Source organism: Anguilla anguilla, chromosome 4 (assembly GCF_013347855.1).
Source record: "Anguilla anguilla isolate fAngAng1 chromosome 4, fAngAng1.pri, whole genome shotgun sequence".
In the NCBI taxonomy this organism is placed as follows: Eukaryota; Metazoa; Chordata; class Actinopteri; order Anguilliformes; family Anguillidae; genus Anguilla; species Anguilla anguilla.
The window spans coordinates 38,879,076-38,898,101 of record NC_049204.1 but is presented as its reverse complement, the minus strand read 5'-3'; the positions used below and the strand labels follow the sequence as shown (position 1 = coordinate 38,898,101).

Here is a 19,026-nt window from a genome sequence, read left to right as displayed (position 1 = left end):
AAAGAGGATACTACTCTCATAGGAGAGTCTATGAAGGTTTGTGGTGCCTGTAATGGGTGGAGCCAGCATGCACTGTAAATCAGTGACCTTGCTCTTCATAGCCACAATTCAATGATCTTTATGTTCCTAATACACAGCTGGCACCCTAGTGCATAAAGTACCCTAATAACCTGTTTCCAAAGAAGTAGTCTCCTCTACATGGAAGAGTAGAGTACAGAAGGCCTGTCTCCTGTTCAGCCATGACTGGGAAACACATTATTCACAAACACCACCTTGCAGGAGGAACAGAATGTTATTAGGAGGGATGAGACCAAAGGAAAAGTCTGTGAGCAGGGTGAATCTCTGAAACGGACTGACACAAACAGAGGCTTTTCCCCTATAGGGACATTTCCTTTGCTTCTATCACAGTTTGGCTTTTTGACCACCGCAAGTTCTCCCTTTTCGTAACAGTAACCATTGAGGTTTGAGTCCTCCTTTCTTTTCGTGAAATCAGGCCCTCGTGAAGTCTGGATTGAGATGCCTCTCCCTCAGATAAATAAGAAGGCTTCTTAAATGGCACACTGAAGGAATTACAGCTCCCCACTGCTACAAAATCAAAGAGCCCCCCCTACATGGCATCGCCACCCTAAATCTCAGCTGCCCTCTGGCACAGGTGAGCTATAAAAAGGAAATGGGATCATAAAAAATTTCACTGAACTTTTAATTAAACCTCCACACTCGTATGTGTGTGTGCACACCCACCCACGCATGCACACACACACAAAAACACAACACTCACTACACATACACATATTATATACATACACACACATGCACACACAGACAAAACACACACAAAAAAACAATACCCACCCACACACCTACACACATTCAAACTTTTTCACAGAATTGTAACACTGCCCTAGTTCAATAAAAATAAATAAATAAAATTGACTTTCTGGGTGTTATGTATTTTGCTGTGTACTATAACCTGAACTTTAAAGTTGTAAGTGGAGAGATTCAACAGACGTTCCGTTCAGGGTTTCTGAGACCAAACAAGAATCCAGCCACTGAATTCCATCCAGAGAGTTTTGGGGTTTTCATTATCATTTACAGTACAGTTGATGATGATTGAGGGTGTCATTCAACCTCATTAACCACAATGGGGCACCGCTGAATGGCCAGTGCACAATGCAAATGATGCTGAAAACAAAGAGCAATGAGCAAGCAAAAATGGATGTAAATCTCATTTCAACTTTTGGGGGACAACAAACAAGAAATTTTCTGTAGGATTTTTTGGTCACAGTGGTAACAGTACCGCTCAATACAATGGGATAATATTGGCAAGACCATTTTAATGTCTTCTCAAAGTTTGGGGGGGGGGGGGGGGGGGGTTGTGTCCTCCCTGTCTCCCCTAGGATCTACTGTACGTCCATGAGCATAAATATAATATTTGAATTGCTTTCACATTCCACATCACAAGCATTTTGTGCTGTGGTCCTAATTAATGGCACAATTAGGTTCAAAGCACAAGCATGCTCGGTGGACAGACCCCAGGAGGGTTCACTTCAAAGGCTGCTGTCTAGGCAAACGGAGAGTGAGATTTCTGACTGTACATGTACTGTACGTGCTCAAAGAGGAAACTGGAACCTGGGCAGTCAACTGTCGTAGTTTTGTTTGTGTGTGAGTGTGTGGCATGTGTGTGTGTGTCTGTGTGTGTGTGTGTGTGTGTGTGTTTTATGCACATGCTCTTCCATTTACAATCGAAATTTACACATTCTACAAGGTGCTGACATAGTTTAAGTAACGCATGGCATATTTACTGTTTTATTAAAGGGGTTTGCTGACTATTGACTGTCTGGGTCAAAGTCAAACTTGTTACTTGTTATAAAATGGTTTTATTTAAAGGGCTGTATCGCTTTTCAATTTGTGGATGTCTGATGATTTCTGCATATTCTTCAGGAAATAATTAGGTGAGGTGGTTTTCTCCATAACATTTCATGATTGATAGATAAAATATTTTGTGTTTTAATGAGTACAGGTCCACTCTAATTAAACACAAATATCCATGACCTAAAACTGACCCTACAGTTTCATAGGCCAAGCATAATACACCATCCTGTTCTGGCCCTGGCCTGTGGAGATCATGTGACCCATGCAAATTGGAATTAAACAAGTGAGGTTCCTTGTGACAGTGACACGTTAGCTTCAGTGTTTAGTTACAGGCTATCTTGTCAGCACCTAAAATTACCAGGAGTCTTCAAGGTGTTACCTGAGGTTATCATCAGGCATCCCAGAGGACAGCCCATTTAGTGCCAGAAAATTAGCTCATTAAATTGAGACTAGGCGGGCACCTGCCAAGGAATGGCAGAAGCTAGTGGAGACAGCCAAACACTGTAGTCAAACTGACAAAGACGTCAGCTATGGCCAGTTTGCAATGGTGAAGAGGATATCTGGGATTTTGTCAAGGTGGAAGACTATACTTTCTAACCTTCGAACAGAAATATTTTGTCATGCTCCTGAGGAGGGTGGTAAGTGTGCAGGTATGAGATTCCATTTATTCCTGCATTTCAAAATACTGGAATATATTTTACATTTCTTCACAATTTTGGAATGCCCAATCTTGCTCACACTGCAGCAATTCATTAGCAATTCGGAAGAGTACAGATAAGTACATGGTCTTCTTCGAAGTAAGAGATGTCAGCTGTGGCTTCCCATGACACCATAGCTTGCAAGGCGGCCTCGCACAGACATAAATTAGAGGAAGATACTTCATGTACTTCTCTCTGCCAACTGAAACCGTCCCATCCCTGGATGAAACCAGAGCCAAATGTGAGTCATGCTGTGGGGCTGGGTGCTACAGTGTTTTTAATTTTTTGACCATTTTTACACTAAAATGACCAAGAGGGTGTACCAAAATCAATTCTTAAATTTTGCCTCTTCAATTTAATCAGTCTCTTGAGTTTCACGTAGACATACTTTGAATCTCAGTTGGTAGTCCATTTCGTTAATATTAACACATGCTTTAATTTGCCTTGAAATTAAGGGCACAGCATGCAGTGGTTATCTGAACTAAAGGCTTATGGATTGCCTTGAATGAACCTTTTCTTTATTGAGGGAGAGTGTGTCCATTAATGGCAGGCTTGGCCCCTTTCTCTTCCTGCTCCACAGGCTAACTTAGTTGTGTGTGCATATCACACTGTTGCCAGTAGGGCTCGGCTCTTAAGATGGTCCCCGATTATTTATAACTCGTCTCTAATCTTCATGAGGCTCAAATCTACTTATTATTCCAGTTAATTTGCCTCAAGCTCGTGTCTCAAGGCTACATCTTTAATTATGTCCACCACCTCCAGTGTTCCCCTAAGCAGCTGAAGACACAGTGGAGTTTCCCATCCACTCTCTGCATTTAGCCGTTAAAGAACTGTCCTAATCAATGGCTGGAGAGCATGCTAACTGGCTTTCTTCTGCAACATCATGGACTGAACCTTGTACTAATACCTATGTCCTGATATGGGAGAAGGAGGTGCACTCAATCAAACTGGGTTTGTGTCCTTAAATAATACTTATTTAATACTGAAGTATTGAGTAATACTTCTAAAGGGATATTTGATATTGTTTTTCAGTTCTTCACCGGGTTAGCTGTCGCAGAAATTATCAAAAATATAAAACTTGTTTAGACTGTGAATACCAGTGGCCTCATATGGGGAAAGGGGGCTTCAAAGTTCAGCCACTGCATTGGACCTTTGTCCTTAAATATGAGTGATTGAATTTAAGGAGATCCATATTCATATTTGTACAATGTGTATGTCTTATCAATCTTGTTTTAACTGTATTACATAGTTGCTTTCTAGGCCAGGCCTCCCTTGCACTAGAGATTTTCAGTCTCAAAGCACCTCCTAGTTAAATAAATAGATTAAAGGTTTAAAGGTTTAACTGCAGACAATCAAAAAAACTTTTCTTTCTTTTATTTTTTTAAATGAGCCACAGTTTTTTAATCTGGCATTGAAGATTAAGGAGAAAGCGATGGTAGACTGAAAGCCTGTACTTGTGAGTGTGTTATGTTTGGTTTAATGATAGATTGCGTTATCCTCGCAATTTTTAAATTCCATCTTAAACCCAAGTGGCCTTTCATAACACACAGCGCTGTGCTTGTCGCTGCAGATGCAAATGCATTTTGCGACCAGTTGTGGAAAATTTAAGGAAAATTCAATCAGGCTGTTTATTATGACCGTTAATACACAAAAGCTTCCCGTCCCTCGGCTGGTTATGCATTTCTTTACAGCTTTCCTCGAGGCAGGTGTGTGCAGCAGTTTCAGTGATAACATTAAGTCTGGCGGAAACCTCCTTTCTTGCGGCGCTGTTTATGTAGCGAGACTGGCACAAACTCGCTTTGCCGAGTCATAGATGAGCATTTTCACACCGAGCTCCGGGGAGCTGCTAGCGGCCGGGCGCCAGGACAGTCCGTGTGAATATGCTAATGCAGAGCATCTGCGGGAGCTGCCAGACTGCGTTGCCATTTGCCGACACACTTCCTGAATAATTTTCTTCTTTAAACTAGGATTAATGAAATAAGTGATGACAATTGTGAGGCTGGGCTCTGTCTTCACAGTAGCATGGCATGAGAAAGGTATTTCAAAAAGTAGTTCAGCGGGACCAGCAATCTAATTTTAAAAGAAGTTTATCTGTAAATTATGATGCTAGAAATTCGACAGATCTCTGGATTGAAGTCCCTCAGAGAGCTATTATGGAAAATCCACATCTTTCAAAAACAGTGCAGTCTGTAGGCCTACCTGCAAAATATGAGGCAAATTATTGCCAGAGTAATGCTATCCTGTAAATTGATTCAAAGATCTTCACTATTCAAGACCACTGGGGGGAGCTGATCAGCGCGAAGCACCATTAAACCATATTACCATACAGAGCGCATCACTGGCTCTCCTCAAGGTTAAAAGACACTTATTCCGCTGATTTTTTCATCTGTTTGCTTTATGGAATTCACTAAGTCTCTTGTGTATGGGATGCTTGTTTTTAAGTGTGAATATCTGAGTCAACATGGACTCAGGACAAACAAGCAATAACATCAATATGGAGACCGTCACCTGCTGCCATTATATTTCATTAGGTGTGTTTATTGTTCCGTTGTGTGTGATTTAAGAATCTTAATTCGTCACTTTGTTATTGATGCTCTAAAAAGCAGAACATTACTGACTGAATAGCCTGCACTGAGGGCAGCTGTTTTGCTGGCTGACTTGATTTAAACAGGAAAACCATTCAGACATCTACAAACAGTGTATCATAAGAATGGAAAAATGCATCTATACGACTGCCAGGAAGACTTATACATCCTACATATGTACAGCTACAAATGTATTATAACAAGGCAGGCCACGGCAGGCTATACTAGAGCCTGTATGTTCATTTGTACTTAGCTGGACAACAGTTGTTCATTGTCTCATTCCCATTGGATCAGCTTGTACCCCAAGGACAGCTTCCCAGGCAAGCATTTGTCCCCGATATAGACCCTCAGCCCTTAATTTGCATGCATTACAATGAGAATGGCAGAGTTTTCTCAGACTGCCATTGTCCAGGCCATCGGTTAGAGTTTAAGAGACACTATTAATACACAGAGGTGCATTAATTGTCATGTGGAAATATGGGTTCTGGAGAGGAAGGGCAGACAGAGCAGTTCAAAAGAGGGAGTTGTCATGGAAACAGCATCAGTGCCAGCTGGGGGCATGGCTGTAATGTCATTGGCCTAGGTTCTTGCATTGGAAAGAGAGTGTGAATACACAAGGGCTTCCAGGTGCATGCTCAAGTTCCAGGGGAAATGTCCATTGCTCTGGATTCCAATGTGTGATCTGGCTAGTGGTGGATCATGTTCTCATGTAAGCATGTGCACTGGTCAGTGAACTGGTCAGTGGTATGGTTAATAAATGACGTTTATAGTCGCACTTATGGAGAACCAGAGTGGGTGGTTTCAGGCCGTAATCAAGGCTAAATAGTCTAATTCAAATGTTGCATTCCAGAAAACAGATATTATTATATAATATTTATTAAAATATTTGCATAATTATTGCATTGCCATAAAGTATTAAGTATACCTTTAGGTACTTCCTGTCAGATGATTCCACAAAAGGATGCAAGAAGGGCTCAAAGTCAAAGGAAGGTAACGTTCCAAGACTGATTGGTTAAAATTCACCATCAGTAAACCTTCTGGAAACATCACCATTTGGAACATTACCTGAAGTAAACAAAAACATTAAAATGCTCATGCATTTCCACCGTAGCTATGCAACGGTTTTCCACCAAATTAAAGGAATCTGATCAACTGGTTGCAGCGCTTGCTTTCTTTACATCATCATCCATTGCAGCAGAATATTAATCAGCTGTGGAATTGTTTTAAATCAAAACCCAATTGGCCATACACCAGTGCAAAAAGGGGTAATTAAGAAGTAACAGATACATTTTTGAAAAATGGAACACATTAGAATTTCACATCTAATAATGTGCATGAATTACATATTAAAATGCTATTTCAACTATTTGAATTTTTTTTCCTATTCAATGATTATTTGAATTTCAAATGTAAATCTGGCAATCCTAGAGTGGTTTTCCCTCTCCTACTCCAGGGAGTTTTCAGAAGCACTAGTTTCTTATGGGAGTAGAACAGAAGAGATTAAACAGCCAGTTAACAGGGGGTGATAAGCTTCTTAAATTATGCGTGCAGTTCCAGGAATATAACACAGATTTTCCCATTTTTGATCTCCCTTTTGAAATACCATCAGAACTGCCAGTATTACCCTAAAATACTGATGCAGCAACAAGAAAAAGTACAATTAAGATGCATTATACTAAAGCACTGCTAGAGTGGAGAATAGACTGACTGCTCGAATGAACAAACAGCTCATTATCGCTTCATTATTGGAAGTTCTCTCTGAGGGACAAAGCAATCAATGATCCTAGACTAAATTTGATAATAGAGATACCACTTCAATCATGCCATGGAGGACGCTAATTGAAAGTGTTGGGTGCTGCCTGCAGACCACAACATCCGTCTGGCTGACCCAAGCTGACAGGGGAACAACAATCAAAGTGGCTGGAGGACATATCCTTTCGAGTGTCAGTTTTCAGTTTTAAAAGACCATGCAGCAACACCTCACAGCTCCTCAGCAGCAAATTTTGGCAGCCAATACACAGAAAATGAATACATAGGTGCATGGCTGTATGCTTTATTTTATGCACCTGTTAGTAATGGGTGTGGCTGAAGTAGCCAAACCCACTAATTAGAAGGGGTGTGCACATTTGGCCATATAGTGTATTTCAAAGGTCATTGTATATATTACAATGTTACTTTAGTGCTATGTTGCATATCTTTTTCATACAATGACTGATTTAAGTCTGTTACTCATAGACCTCACCAAATGCTTAGTATCTTTTCTGGTGATGCTCTACCAGGCCTGTACTGCAGCCATCTTCAGCTCCTGCTTGTTTCAGAGTCTATTTGCCTTAAGTTTTCTCTTCAAGCATATGAAATGCATGTTCAATTCGATTTGAACCAGGTGAATGATTTGGCCAGATCTAGATTTTTCCAGTTTTTGGCTTTGAAAAGCTCCTTTGTTGCCTTAGCAGTATGTTTGCGATCATTGCCTTGCCGTAGGATGAAGCGCCGTCTAATGACTTTGAAGGCATTTGATTAAAATTGAACAGATGTTTCTGTTCTGCCAGTGACCTCTAAGGCAATCAAAAGCCTAGTATCAAGACAATATACTGAAAGCTGTCTTATACAGTACCTGCACTTAGGAAGAAATTGAGCACACCTAACTAAGCAGAACACACTTGAAGCCATTTGTTCCATTTGTACCAACATTATGGTGCCCAGAAGTGCTGTCATTTCTAAATGCTGAAATCAAAATGTATAAATCTACCCTTTACTAAAATCTGAGGATCATCACTTTAACCACAAGTGCATTGTTTGGTTACAAATCTAAACTTGTGGAGCACAGAGCCAAATCAAGTAAAAACAGAATCCCACGGCTACTCATTGTTCCTGAAAAATGCATTTCTAATGTTCCATGAGGCCATCCATAGCCAGTACAATGAATGTGGAATGATCAGCTGTTTGGTAGTGTGTTAGGCTAAAAGATAACAGGAGAATGATCTCATTGTTCACTGTAATAAAAACAGTCCCACAAAAGCAAATAACAGGTCTGGATCCAGCCTCTCTTTCAAAGGCTTCTCTTTTTTTCCCCACATCAGACACAGAAGCATTAAATTAAACAAGAGGGAAAAAAGAATTATTTTCCACCAGCGCCCGCTCAAGTAGTGCCATTGTGTAGACAGAAGAGGGTGAAGAACCACACGCTCCTCCATTACCAGCAGAGCTCTCCATACAGAAGCACAAAGAGCCCAGCAATGAGCCCAGCTGTCAGCCATTTTAAAGTCTGTCAATCAGCTTTTCTCCATGGGCTTGTCAAAACGAGCCCTTCGTACTTGTCTCCATGGAGATTCTTGTCATGACCTGAGTGGGTGAGCTAAGATGAGAGCACAGTGCCACCTTCCAGGCTCTTTGCACACAAAGTTTCAATCAATGTTACTGGGTTATAATGGGTTTGATTACACTATTCTTTTGCTGCACACTCATATCAATACGTCTCTCAAAATAAGACTAAACCAGAGTCCACTGTAGGCTATACTCACCGCTGATCCACTTGGCATTCGGGTCATGGATTTGGAACTCTTTTGCAAGGGCTTCTGTGGACACCTTGGCCTTGAGGCCAAGCGAGTCATCCTCAACTGGAAAGAAGAGAGAGAATTCACAGCGTCAGTACCTCTACAAAGAAAACAGCTTGTGCAGTTCCAATGCTGTATAACCGAGACTGTTGTCACCTGGCACCACATCAGTGAGCACTTCTAGAATTAACTTTCCATTTGTTATCTGCCTGTCTCTTCCATCTCTTTTTCACATTCTTTGTCTTTGTCTCTGATTCACCATTGTTGCTGTGTCTTGATCTCGAATTTGTGCTGCTCTGCAAAGCTCGGTGTTCTTTGTTTACGCCTCAAGCAGAGAACACCAGTTTCTTTGTACACTTACACTGCTCTGAGTACCAACGGGTCAGCCATCGGTTTTCTTAACTGGCCCACTGCGTGACAGTGTTTTACAGTTTACAGAGCAGAGGGTTTGTAGCAAGGAACTAGCTTTAAGGGTTTGGGCCCAGTTGACCACTCCTTTTGATTGAGAAAATTATACTCTCTTTTCACAAAAAAATAAAATAAAATAAACATAACCACATAACCTTCCCGCAATGATTCAAACACATTGTACTTCTAGAAATGCTTCTAAATTTAAACCAGGTGTTTCTTGAAACATAATTTACTTATTTTATGCAAGATTTTAAACAAATGCTCACACAGTCTGGATCTGGATCTGGCTGAAGCGCAAACAGCAATTGACTCCACAAAAAAAAAAAAAAAAAAAAAATCACTTAATGATTTGGACAACCTTTTGCAAATTACAAAGTGGAGAACTAATCTCAAGAAACACTACCATGATACTGCTGTAAGGTTGGATTAAAAAATCTCCTTTGTTTTTTAGGTTTTCCCATGTTTTCCCCCAAACAGGGCCAAAAGACTACGGGATGCTCTTGCTCACACTAAATTTATATTACCCAGACCCACCAATTTTCTCTGCATATTCCACCAGGGAATTATCAATGCTTTAGCCATCCCTGTTATAATACTCAAATAAAGGGTAAAGTTTTTAATCACCCCCATACAGAAGAAAAGATCAAAGTATGTGGACATATGCCCAGTCAAGCTACAGAACATATGTTGTTTATTTATTGAAAATTCCATGTGGTCTAGACACCTTAAACATATCCAGAGAAATAACAACATATGATGCAACAAGGACCCTAAATATTCTGTTGCCAGTTGTTTTAAAGCTTTCATCAATTATGTGTGCACTTTAAATTTCTTTGAAGCGGTTGATATAAAAGCTGAAAACAAGAGCAGGCAGCACCATCGTGGAACTAAACTGATACAGAAGCGAGACTTATTTTCTAAAGGAATTAATGATGACATACCTCTTATGCCTTTAATTTGATCCAATCTGGTGTTTAACTCCTGTCTCTCATTCCTATCTTCCAAAGATCCTTTTCCAAAGGCTACAGTAGTATGGTTATACACTGCTAACGAGTCACTCCTCCAGTCCTACCACTTCTTTGTGAATAACATAACATTTTGGGTTCGCATTCACTCACACTGAGATTTCTCCTATTCCAATTCTAATTCTTTAACAACTTAAAAACCGAGTGACTAATGCTGTTAGCTCATACAGAACTGTTATTTAGTTTGATATGTACGGATTGAATCGTGTGTATCAATAGAATGATCGGTTCACTATTGCAAAAACTTGTGTGAGGAAGCTAACTGAGGGAATAAATGGACTATCTCTGCACTCATCTGCTGACTAGTTGGCACATGCACTGGAGATGGCTGGAGTGTCAAAATACATTTGTCTGGCCTGTGAAAAATTAAGATTTCTTTCAAAATGTGTTTTTGCAACCTTTGTGGATTTTTGGTGAGTGGAGAATTCCTCATTGGAAATAAGGTTTATTCAAAAATGAACTTCCACTTCGAACAAGAGAATGTTCACTTTCCATTTTTATGTAATTCATAAGCATGAGAAAGAATGCTCAATATCCAATTTATTCCATGCAATTAGATCACCACCCGTTAAAGGGGTAGGGGCTGTTTAAGAGGGCTGCAGAAGCCCTCTCTAATACTATAAATAATCATCCCTACCTTTTTATGCACAGAACCACAAGATGGTCATTCCACATGCTGAACTTTCTATAACTACAAGGCCACTAAACCAGAGAAATGACCTTCTACACATACTAATTACTCCATAACCACAAGACCACTTACCAACAGGGTGACCATCATCTGACTACTCTACCCACAAATGCACACAATTCTAAATAGTGTAATCACAGGTCTAGGTAACAACTTCACATAAAAAAGGGCTTCATTTAATATGTTAATGGATTTATATTGAAAATATATAATTTAGGCATTGCTAAACAGTTAAGTAGTGTAGAACTTGTAATATTTTGCTTTGATAAGGAAAGATAGTTGTGACAGTATATTTTTTTGAAAAAAAAAAAAAAAAAAAAAAACCAACACAATATTTATAGACTTCCCTTTAGTGCTTTTTAGTCATCTAAGAAACCATAACCAAAGAATGTTGAATGCCATGTGTTAAACAATTGGTAAAATTATTCATTTTAGGTGCCAATATGTCATTTTTAAGATTTAAACTGTTTGTTAAACATCATAGCAAAACAGAAAACTACACTGCATGGGTAAATAGTACATTATCTGTGTATCAGGAAAGACTGGATAAAATGAGCCTGGCAGACGGCTGGGAATAAAATGTTATGATATTCAGAAAATACACTATATATAAAATAAATAGAACTGAAATCTGCAAACTGTAATAAAAATAAAGATGTAAATCTCTGACAAGGGGGGTCAAGGTGGGTAAGAAAAAAGAGAAAAACATACTTTTACAATGTTTTGAGATCTGTGCTGTTTAATACAGTTAATACATCTTTATCAAAGGTGTAAATAATTTCTAAGGGCACTGTGCACATAGAACTTCAGTAAAACTGCATTGTATTTCCCCCATTAATTTTGTCTGTCACCTGTGGTCATTTGCTGCACAGCTTCGCCTGATACAAACACTGAAGCGCACATACACCAGCTGAGGCTGAGAAATAACTGACCAAAGTACTGTACTGTAAAAACATTCAGAACCAAAATTTCAACAATAGGAGGCAACACCACCAAGATCGTTGCTCATTTAGAAAGGAAGTTCAGCAAAGTGCACACAGAAAGCATTATGTTGTGTGGTTCAAGTTCTTTGATGACCTCAAGCACAAAAAAATGCATAGGACCTATCCAAACACTGCTGTCAGTATAGTTCGCTAGAAGCATTCCATATGAAACAAGGAAAACAATGGCAGGAAATGTAATTATTATCAACATGCTAGAACTGGTGCTATGAAATCTATTTTAAAGAAACTATGCTAACGTGCAAAAACAAATACTTTTTTTCAAAACTAGAAAGCACATTTTGCTTGTTTTCACACAAATTTCAGTGTCATTTAATCATTTTCCAAAATATTTCTCACTATTCTCATTATTAGGCATAAACTCCATAAAGGAAACCTATTTCTGTGTTCTCACGGTAAGTACAAACATCCAAAATGATCGGTTCACACAAGCCACAATAGGTCCACACAATCTCACTTTCCTTGATGCACTCCGCAATATCCTCACACCACCTGGTCAAAGGGAGCAAGGCGGGTCAGAGCAGACCATGTACATTATAAATTTCTACAAAGAAAGTTTCTACCGGGCTGCTCTGGTCAGCAACTAGTTTGATGAAAACCAGCATTTTTTGTGTTTGTATCTCCCTTCTCAATCGCCTTCCCTTAACCCAATAGATGAGTTTCTTTCGGCATGGCAATGGAAGATATACTGTATGACCACAACCCCCACAACTGTATTCCAAGCAATGGAGGAGGCATGTGGGGATATTCTGGTGGAGTAATGCCAGGGGTGGCTCTGTCATGCCAAAAGATATTTTGCTCGCTGCTTGGCCAGTGAAAACATCTTTTGTGACATAGTTTAAATTCTCTGGCCTGATCAAGTGCATTGACAAGACCCTGAATGTTATTTTAATAATAGTGTCTTTCAGTTATCACACCAGTGTATAATTGCCATTCAGTGTGTCTATTCATGTATTGGCTTATGTGTATGAATTGGCTGCAAAATGTCATTTTGAGGACAATGGGCCTCATTCACCAATATCTTCCTAAGTTTTTTCTTAAATTTGTTCTTGAGAAAGGTCCTAAGAAAAGTCCACGTCAGATTCATGACGTGTTCTTAAACCGCAGAATTGTTCGCACCCCTGTTCTTAAAATGATGAATCCCATTGTCCTCGTAAACTGAAAGCACGTGCCAGTTGTTCCTAATTACCATAGGTAAACGCCCTGCCAATGCCCATAAAAGGGCGTGAGACTGCAGAAATTGAAAAGAAAAGTTGACAGAGAAGTCAAGAATGCCCAAACGAAAGACGGTGGAGCACCGGACTCCAAACGTAAGAAAAAGTTCAGTAGCTCTGAAGTGGAGGTACTGCTGCAGGAAGTGAACAGCAAACAACCTGTCATATTTAGTAGCGTCAGTAGTGGATATAAAATAACACACAAAAAAGATGCATGAGATGCTATTACTTGTTCAGTGAACGCTGTATATGGAGAAGGGTGCACAACTGATTAAGCAAAAAAAAAAAAAAAATGGTTTGATGTCAAACCTGAGGCAAAAAAAAAAAAAATGCTGGTGGGAGTGGGCGCAAGGAATTACGTGTTATGCATTCAAACGACAAATCGCTTCTCGTCACATTAATACCGCTAATTAAATCAACCGGCAGCAAACTGCATCAGAGAAATTAGCTGTTTCAACCCATCACTACACAAAACACTGCACAAAAAATGTATTGCCAGTCATTTCGGTGTCACCCCCTCTGATGGACGGAGTGTGGCACAGTGGGTAAGGAACTGCGCTTGTAACCGAAAGGTCGCAGGTTCGAATCCCGGGTAAGGACACTGCCGTTGTACCCTTGAGCAAGGTACTTAACCTGCATTGCTTCAGTATATATCCAGCTGTATAAATGGATACAATGTAAAGTGCTAAGTAAAAGTTGTGTAAGTCGCTCTGGATAAGAGCGTCTGCTAAATGCCTGTAATGTAATGTAATGTAATGATGGTGTCACCCGGTGCGGTCCGCACCCCCCTAGTGACGCCTCTGAATGAGTGTTCTCTTAACATGGCCATGTGTTTAAAAAGTGTTACCTAAGTGCTTAGTTTGTATTCACAATTTAAACATTTGCTTTTGCAGTATACACAAAACATTGCATAATTGAAACCCCCAAAAATAAAAGGTCACTACAATGGTTAGATTTTTATCATTTATTTACAGACGAACTCCCGCTGAGGCAACTACCCTGGTGGAACCTGGCACTTTAATGCTAATACACCTTAAAATAATTAAAATAATTATTTAAAAAGATTATAAATGATAAAAATATTATTGTAATTAAAATCCTATTATATTATACAACTGTAGAATTGAAGAAAATGCAATTCCCAATTATTTTGCACAAACATCACAGCACTCAAATGTGTGTAAGTGTGCTCTTGAGTGTGCGTAGATTCTGTTCTTACCTAAGAACAAATCCCAAATAAGAAAACATTGGTGAATGTCAGAATCTTCGTGAGAACTGCGTAAGTGGGTTTTAAGAAGAAAATTCTTCTTAAGAACGGTTGGTGAATGAGGCCCATTATTTTGAAAATATATATTTGAATATTTTTCTAAAACACTTGATTGTTTTGTGTTTAAACAATAGAGAAAAAATAAGCAATAAGTTTTTGCCCACGAAGAGTCAACGTGGCCAGGCGGTAATTTAAGCTTAACATTCTGAATGGCAGTTTTTTATGTGAACACAAGGGATTTTATTTGTTAAGAATGTAGCAAAAGGTGCCTAGTGTTTTCGAAAAAGTGTGGTTTAGAATTGCAATCTGAGTGAAAAGCTGGAAATGTACATGCATTTTGTCAGAACCAGTTGGGTTCGGTACATGAGTTTCAGGTTTTTGCCATTGTATCTCATGTACCAGTGTTACAGTAGCAAGTAAAGAATTGAGAAAAAAAAACTATTAGCTTGCAAATAAAAAGCCTTGGTAATAGCCACACATGGGTAGAGGACCCTATGTACTCCCTGGTAAAAGAAATATATAATCAAACTCAGACATACACAATATGACCAAAAGTATCTGGACAGCCCTTGGTCTGGGGTTGTTTTTTATAGTTTAGGCTTGGGCCCTTAGTTCCAGTGAAGGCAAATATGAATGCTACAGTATATAAACGCTTTCTAGACAATTTTGTGCTTCCCCAACAGTTTGAGGAAGGCCCTTTCCTGTTTCAGCATGACAATGCCCATGGGCACACATTGAGGTCCATATAGAAATGGTTTTGTAGAGAACAGTGTGGAAGAACTTGACTGGCCTGCACAGAGCCCTGACCACAGCCCCATCCAACACCTTTGATATCAATTTGAAAGCCAAATGCAAGCCAGGCCTAATTGCTCAATCAGTGTCCATCCTCATTAATGCTCTTCTGGCGGAATGGAAGCAAATCCCTGCAGCAATGGTCCAACATCTAGTATAAAGCCTTCACCGAAGATTGGAAGTTATTATAGCAGCAAAGAGTGGACCAACTCCATATTAATGCTCATAATTTTGGATATGATACTGGATGTCAGGTGTCCACATACTTTTGACTATGTAGTGTATTATCAAACAATAAAATGCTCAATATTATGATACGTATCATGTATTGCCCATCTGAAAAATTGTGAGATTTTTTTTTTTTGCCATACTGTCCACACCACATAAGAGGGAAGATGAGGAGAAGGAAGCAGCTCTGTGGGGAACAGCTTGTGATTCCTTTGTTCTTTTTCATCTCCCTGATGGAGCTGGCCCTGCTCTTTTCCTGGTCTTCAAAAACTGTGGCAAAAAAAAGAACCCCACCGGTTCTTATAATTAGTCAGGGAGCCAGAGCAAGCACAGCCTCTGACAACTCAGCTGTTCCCACTTCGCTAACTGCCACAGTTTCACTCTGGCTGCATTCCTGTCTATACGCACTCGCACCACATGGCTGTAACCCTTGCCCGCTAGACTAATGACCCATTTATATGGAGTTAAATAGCTGCCACAATGTTCCGTAGTCGTAAATTGAGATTTGCATATGTATTCGAAGAAATGTAAATGTAAAATCTGGATTGTATATGTTATTATCTGATTTGCACATATGTCGTAAAAGCTTGGGCAAATTTCTGAAAATACAATTAATTTTTTCAAATGCAGATTTCCATTTTCACCTTCTGTTGTAACTTTGTGTTCATATTCATCTCGCTTTACAAATTTGTCCATTGTTTTTTTACAGACAGACCTTCATTGCACTTGTCAATAATCATAACTGTATGTAACTGCATGAAGCAAAAAAGAAGGTTTCTACAGTAAGGTAGATGTTTTTTTCTCCTTCTGTTAGCTCTTTCAGTTTACAGAATGCTATCTAAGGAGAAAATGAGAGGGTTGGGTTCCAGGGAGGTCATGGATGGGGGCTTCAGATTTGGACATTATGGACACTAGATGGTCTTGCAAAAACATCTACATGTAGTGTCCTTTTGAGAATACCTTAGGCATTCTGAATGGTGTTTAATAGGGGAGACCAGGGATGATTTGCATGGGGCTTGGTTGGCACATGGCTATTTTCTGTTCCTTTGAAGGTTACACACAAAAATGTAACATTGAATTTTTTTTGTTTTATTGAGTTGCACTCATCAATGTTTAAACATCAGTGAAGTCACTCACTTTATAGAGACGGAAGCAATTCAGTTTTGAAATGCATTGCAAATGCTCTTCACACTAAAACATATCATAAAATTGTGTTAGATACAGGTATTGGAAATCTATTACTTCCAGTTAACAGAAATAAGAATCAGAAATACATTTTGATATACATTAAGATTTGAAAATCTTTGATGAGCAACGTTAGCTGGGAAACACATAGAGGTGGGTTCCAATGTGAGTGGGGCTGGTTGGCACCCTCATTTTGGATTTATGTCAACCAACCCAGGTTTAGGCGTGTAGTTAATGATGTGATAACACATGCATTATGCAAATATTAAACATGAGTAAACATAATTCTATATAAATCCACGCTCCCGTGTGTGTGTGAAGGGGGCTCCCCACACAAAATTGTGGTTTTTGTCCCATTGCACAAAAAAAAAAAAAAAAAACACACACATGCATGCAGGCACACACGCTCCATAGGCCTGATCCATACACACACACACACATACACACACACCCCCATAGGTCTGATCCACACACACACACACACACACATTTCTACTGATTAGCTGGTTAAAAATACTGTTTGGTTTCAGTTCTATTTTATATCGTATGTATTATACACTTTATAATTTATATTTTTATTATATTTATCCCACAATTTAATATCTGCGTTTTATGGTTCTCATTTGGATTAAATGTTGAAAAGTGTTGCTTCATTCTATGTAACTATACCATTTTAACATTGTGCCAGCCCACTCCATAACGTGTGCCAACCAACCACGTGTTGGCGCTGGTTGGCACAAGTGCACAGTGTGACTTTAATCAGTAGTCACCTAATATTAGAAAACCTTGACAAAAAGGAAGGTGATTAAAACAAATCAATTACCAACACCAATAACCAATGCCCAGGACTTACATAGCATTCACTTGGGAGACATGCACAACATCAGACAAGATATGGTCTCCCAGGACATTTCACAGGAAGCATACTTCATTCCGTAATCCAATCAATGTTCAGCTGGTGGAAATGCACACATGCCGCAGTTGTTTGTCAAGCCAGCAGACTGGCGTAGATGCGCAGGCCGCCTCAGAGGGAATGAAGCGTATGGGCCTCGGCGTTCTGATTTTATTTCACGGCTCGTCATGTGACCCGCCTGGCAGACGTCTCTGCTTCATCTTCATAAGGAAACAACAGTGATGGGATTTACAAGGGAGTGAAAAACACAGATGGGGAAGTAAGATGATACGTCCTCCATCTCCTTCTTCATATCAAATCATGTGGCTCCTTCAACAAGGCAGACATGGTGCTATAAATTCATTTGTAGGTATTGCACCGTTCAGGTATGCAATAGACAAATCAGTTATGAATTAAGTGCAAATTGACTTCTTTCAAACAGATAGGTCAAAGGAGAGATCAAAGTAATTGGAAGGAAGTTGATTAAAAACTTTAGCTCCTCTGAAATGAAGACTGAAATGAGACATTGCTGTTCGAGTGATCTGAACTGAAGCTGTCTCTTACATCTTGTGTTACAATTATGATTTTCCTCATTTCTTCTGAAGAAGCTATTAAACATAGGGGGAGATGATTATGAACTGCTTTTAAGACAAACTGCTGTGTGGAGAATGTTTACTTGATAAATGTTTGGTATGGCTAATTTCTTAAAGAGAGGTGAATGAACAGTGTAGCCTGCATGTGATATGATTTGAATGTTTTTGAAGGAAATGGATATGGTGCAGTTTAATTTGATGGGTACTGGCCCAAATTATATTGTAGTAATTCATGTCATGGAAAACTATAAGTAATATAAATTTGGTTGTTTTGTTTCAAGATTTTAATGAATTTTGGTTAAAATGCCAATATTTTGGGCAATTTAGGATGAAATCTCTAATATTAGGAGTCCAGCACAATTTGACATTCATTAAGATGTCTAATAATCTTGAAGAAGAGGTCAAGGAAACCGAAACATTGTAAATATTTCCCAATTTTCTTAGTGTTAAATACAAATAAATTGTTTCTTTCACATCCAGACAATTTGTCAATATTAAACCTTTTAGAAAACTAGTGTAGTTCATTATTTACAATTGTGATAATATACTGGAAATACACTGTGAGAAAATAATACAAGTGTGTCATCTGCAGACAAACGTTTTCACAGGCCATCAGAAATCTTGCATAAATCATGAAATATATAAGCAATAAAAGTTTGCACAACCTGAAGAGTCACCACACATGGATGCCAATGAGAAAACCCCAAACTGGGAGCCCAGAGGGCACTGCTAAAACTTGTATTGTGTACAATGAGGACAGGCTAAACTGTGGTAGTCCTGGGAGCCACTGAGGCTGGTCAAACTGGCTGCAGTGAACAAGCTGATTGGTTAGACTGTGGTGTCAATACACCATACATTGGCATTGTGAGGAAATCTGCACCAAGTTATCACTTTATTATCAATACTGAAAGGATTCTGGACAGACTGCTTCTGGACAGACAATAAATACTACACCCTATCCAAAGCAATTAAACATTGAATCAGCTCTAATATTCAAATGCATTAATTCAAAAATAAA

The 19,026-nt window shown here is 39.2% G+C and overlaps 1 protein-coding gene across 5 annotated transcripts in view; it reads right to left on the bottom strand.

Moving 5' to 3' along the window:
* dpp6a (dipeptidyl-peptidase 6a) overlaps positions 1-19,026 on the bottom strand; it is a 269,988-nt gene that overhangs the window by 62,043 nt on the left and 188,919 nt on the right. For all 5 annotated transcript variants that reach the window (XM_035415608.1, XM_035415609.1, XM_035415604.1 and 2 more), the window contains one exon: positions 8,677-8,772. In XM_035415608.1, coding sequence (XP_035271499.1) covers positions 8,677-8,772 — 96 coding nt within the window. The remainder of the gene's footprint in view (positions 1-8,676; positions 8,773-19,026) is intronic.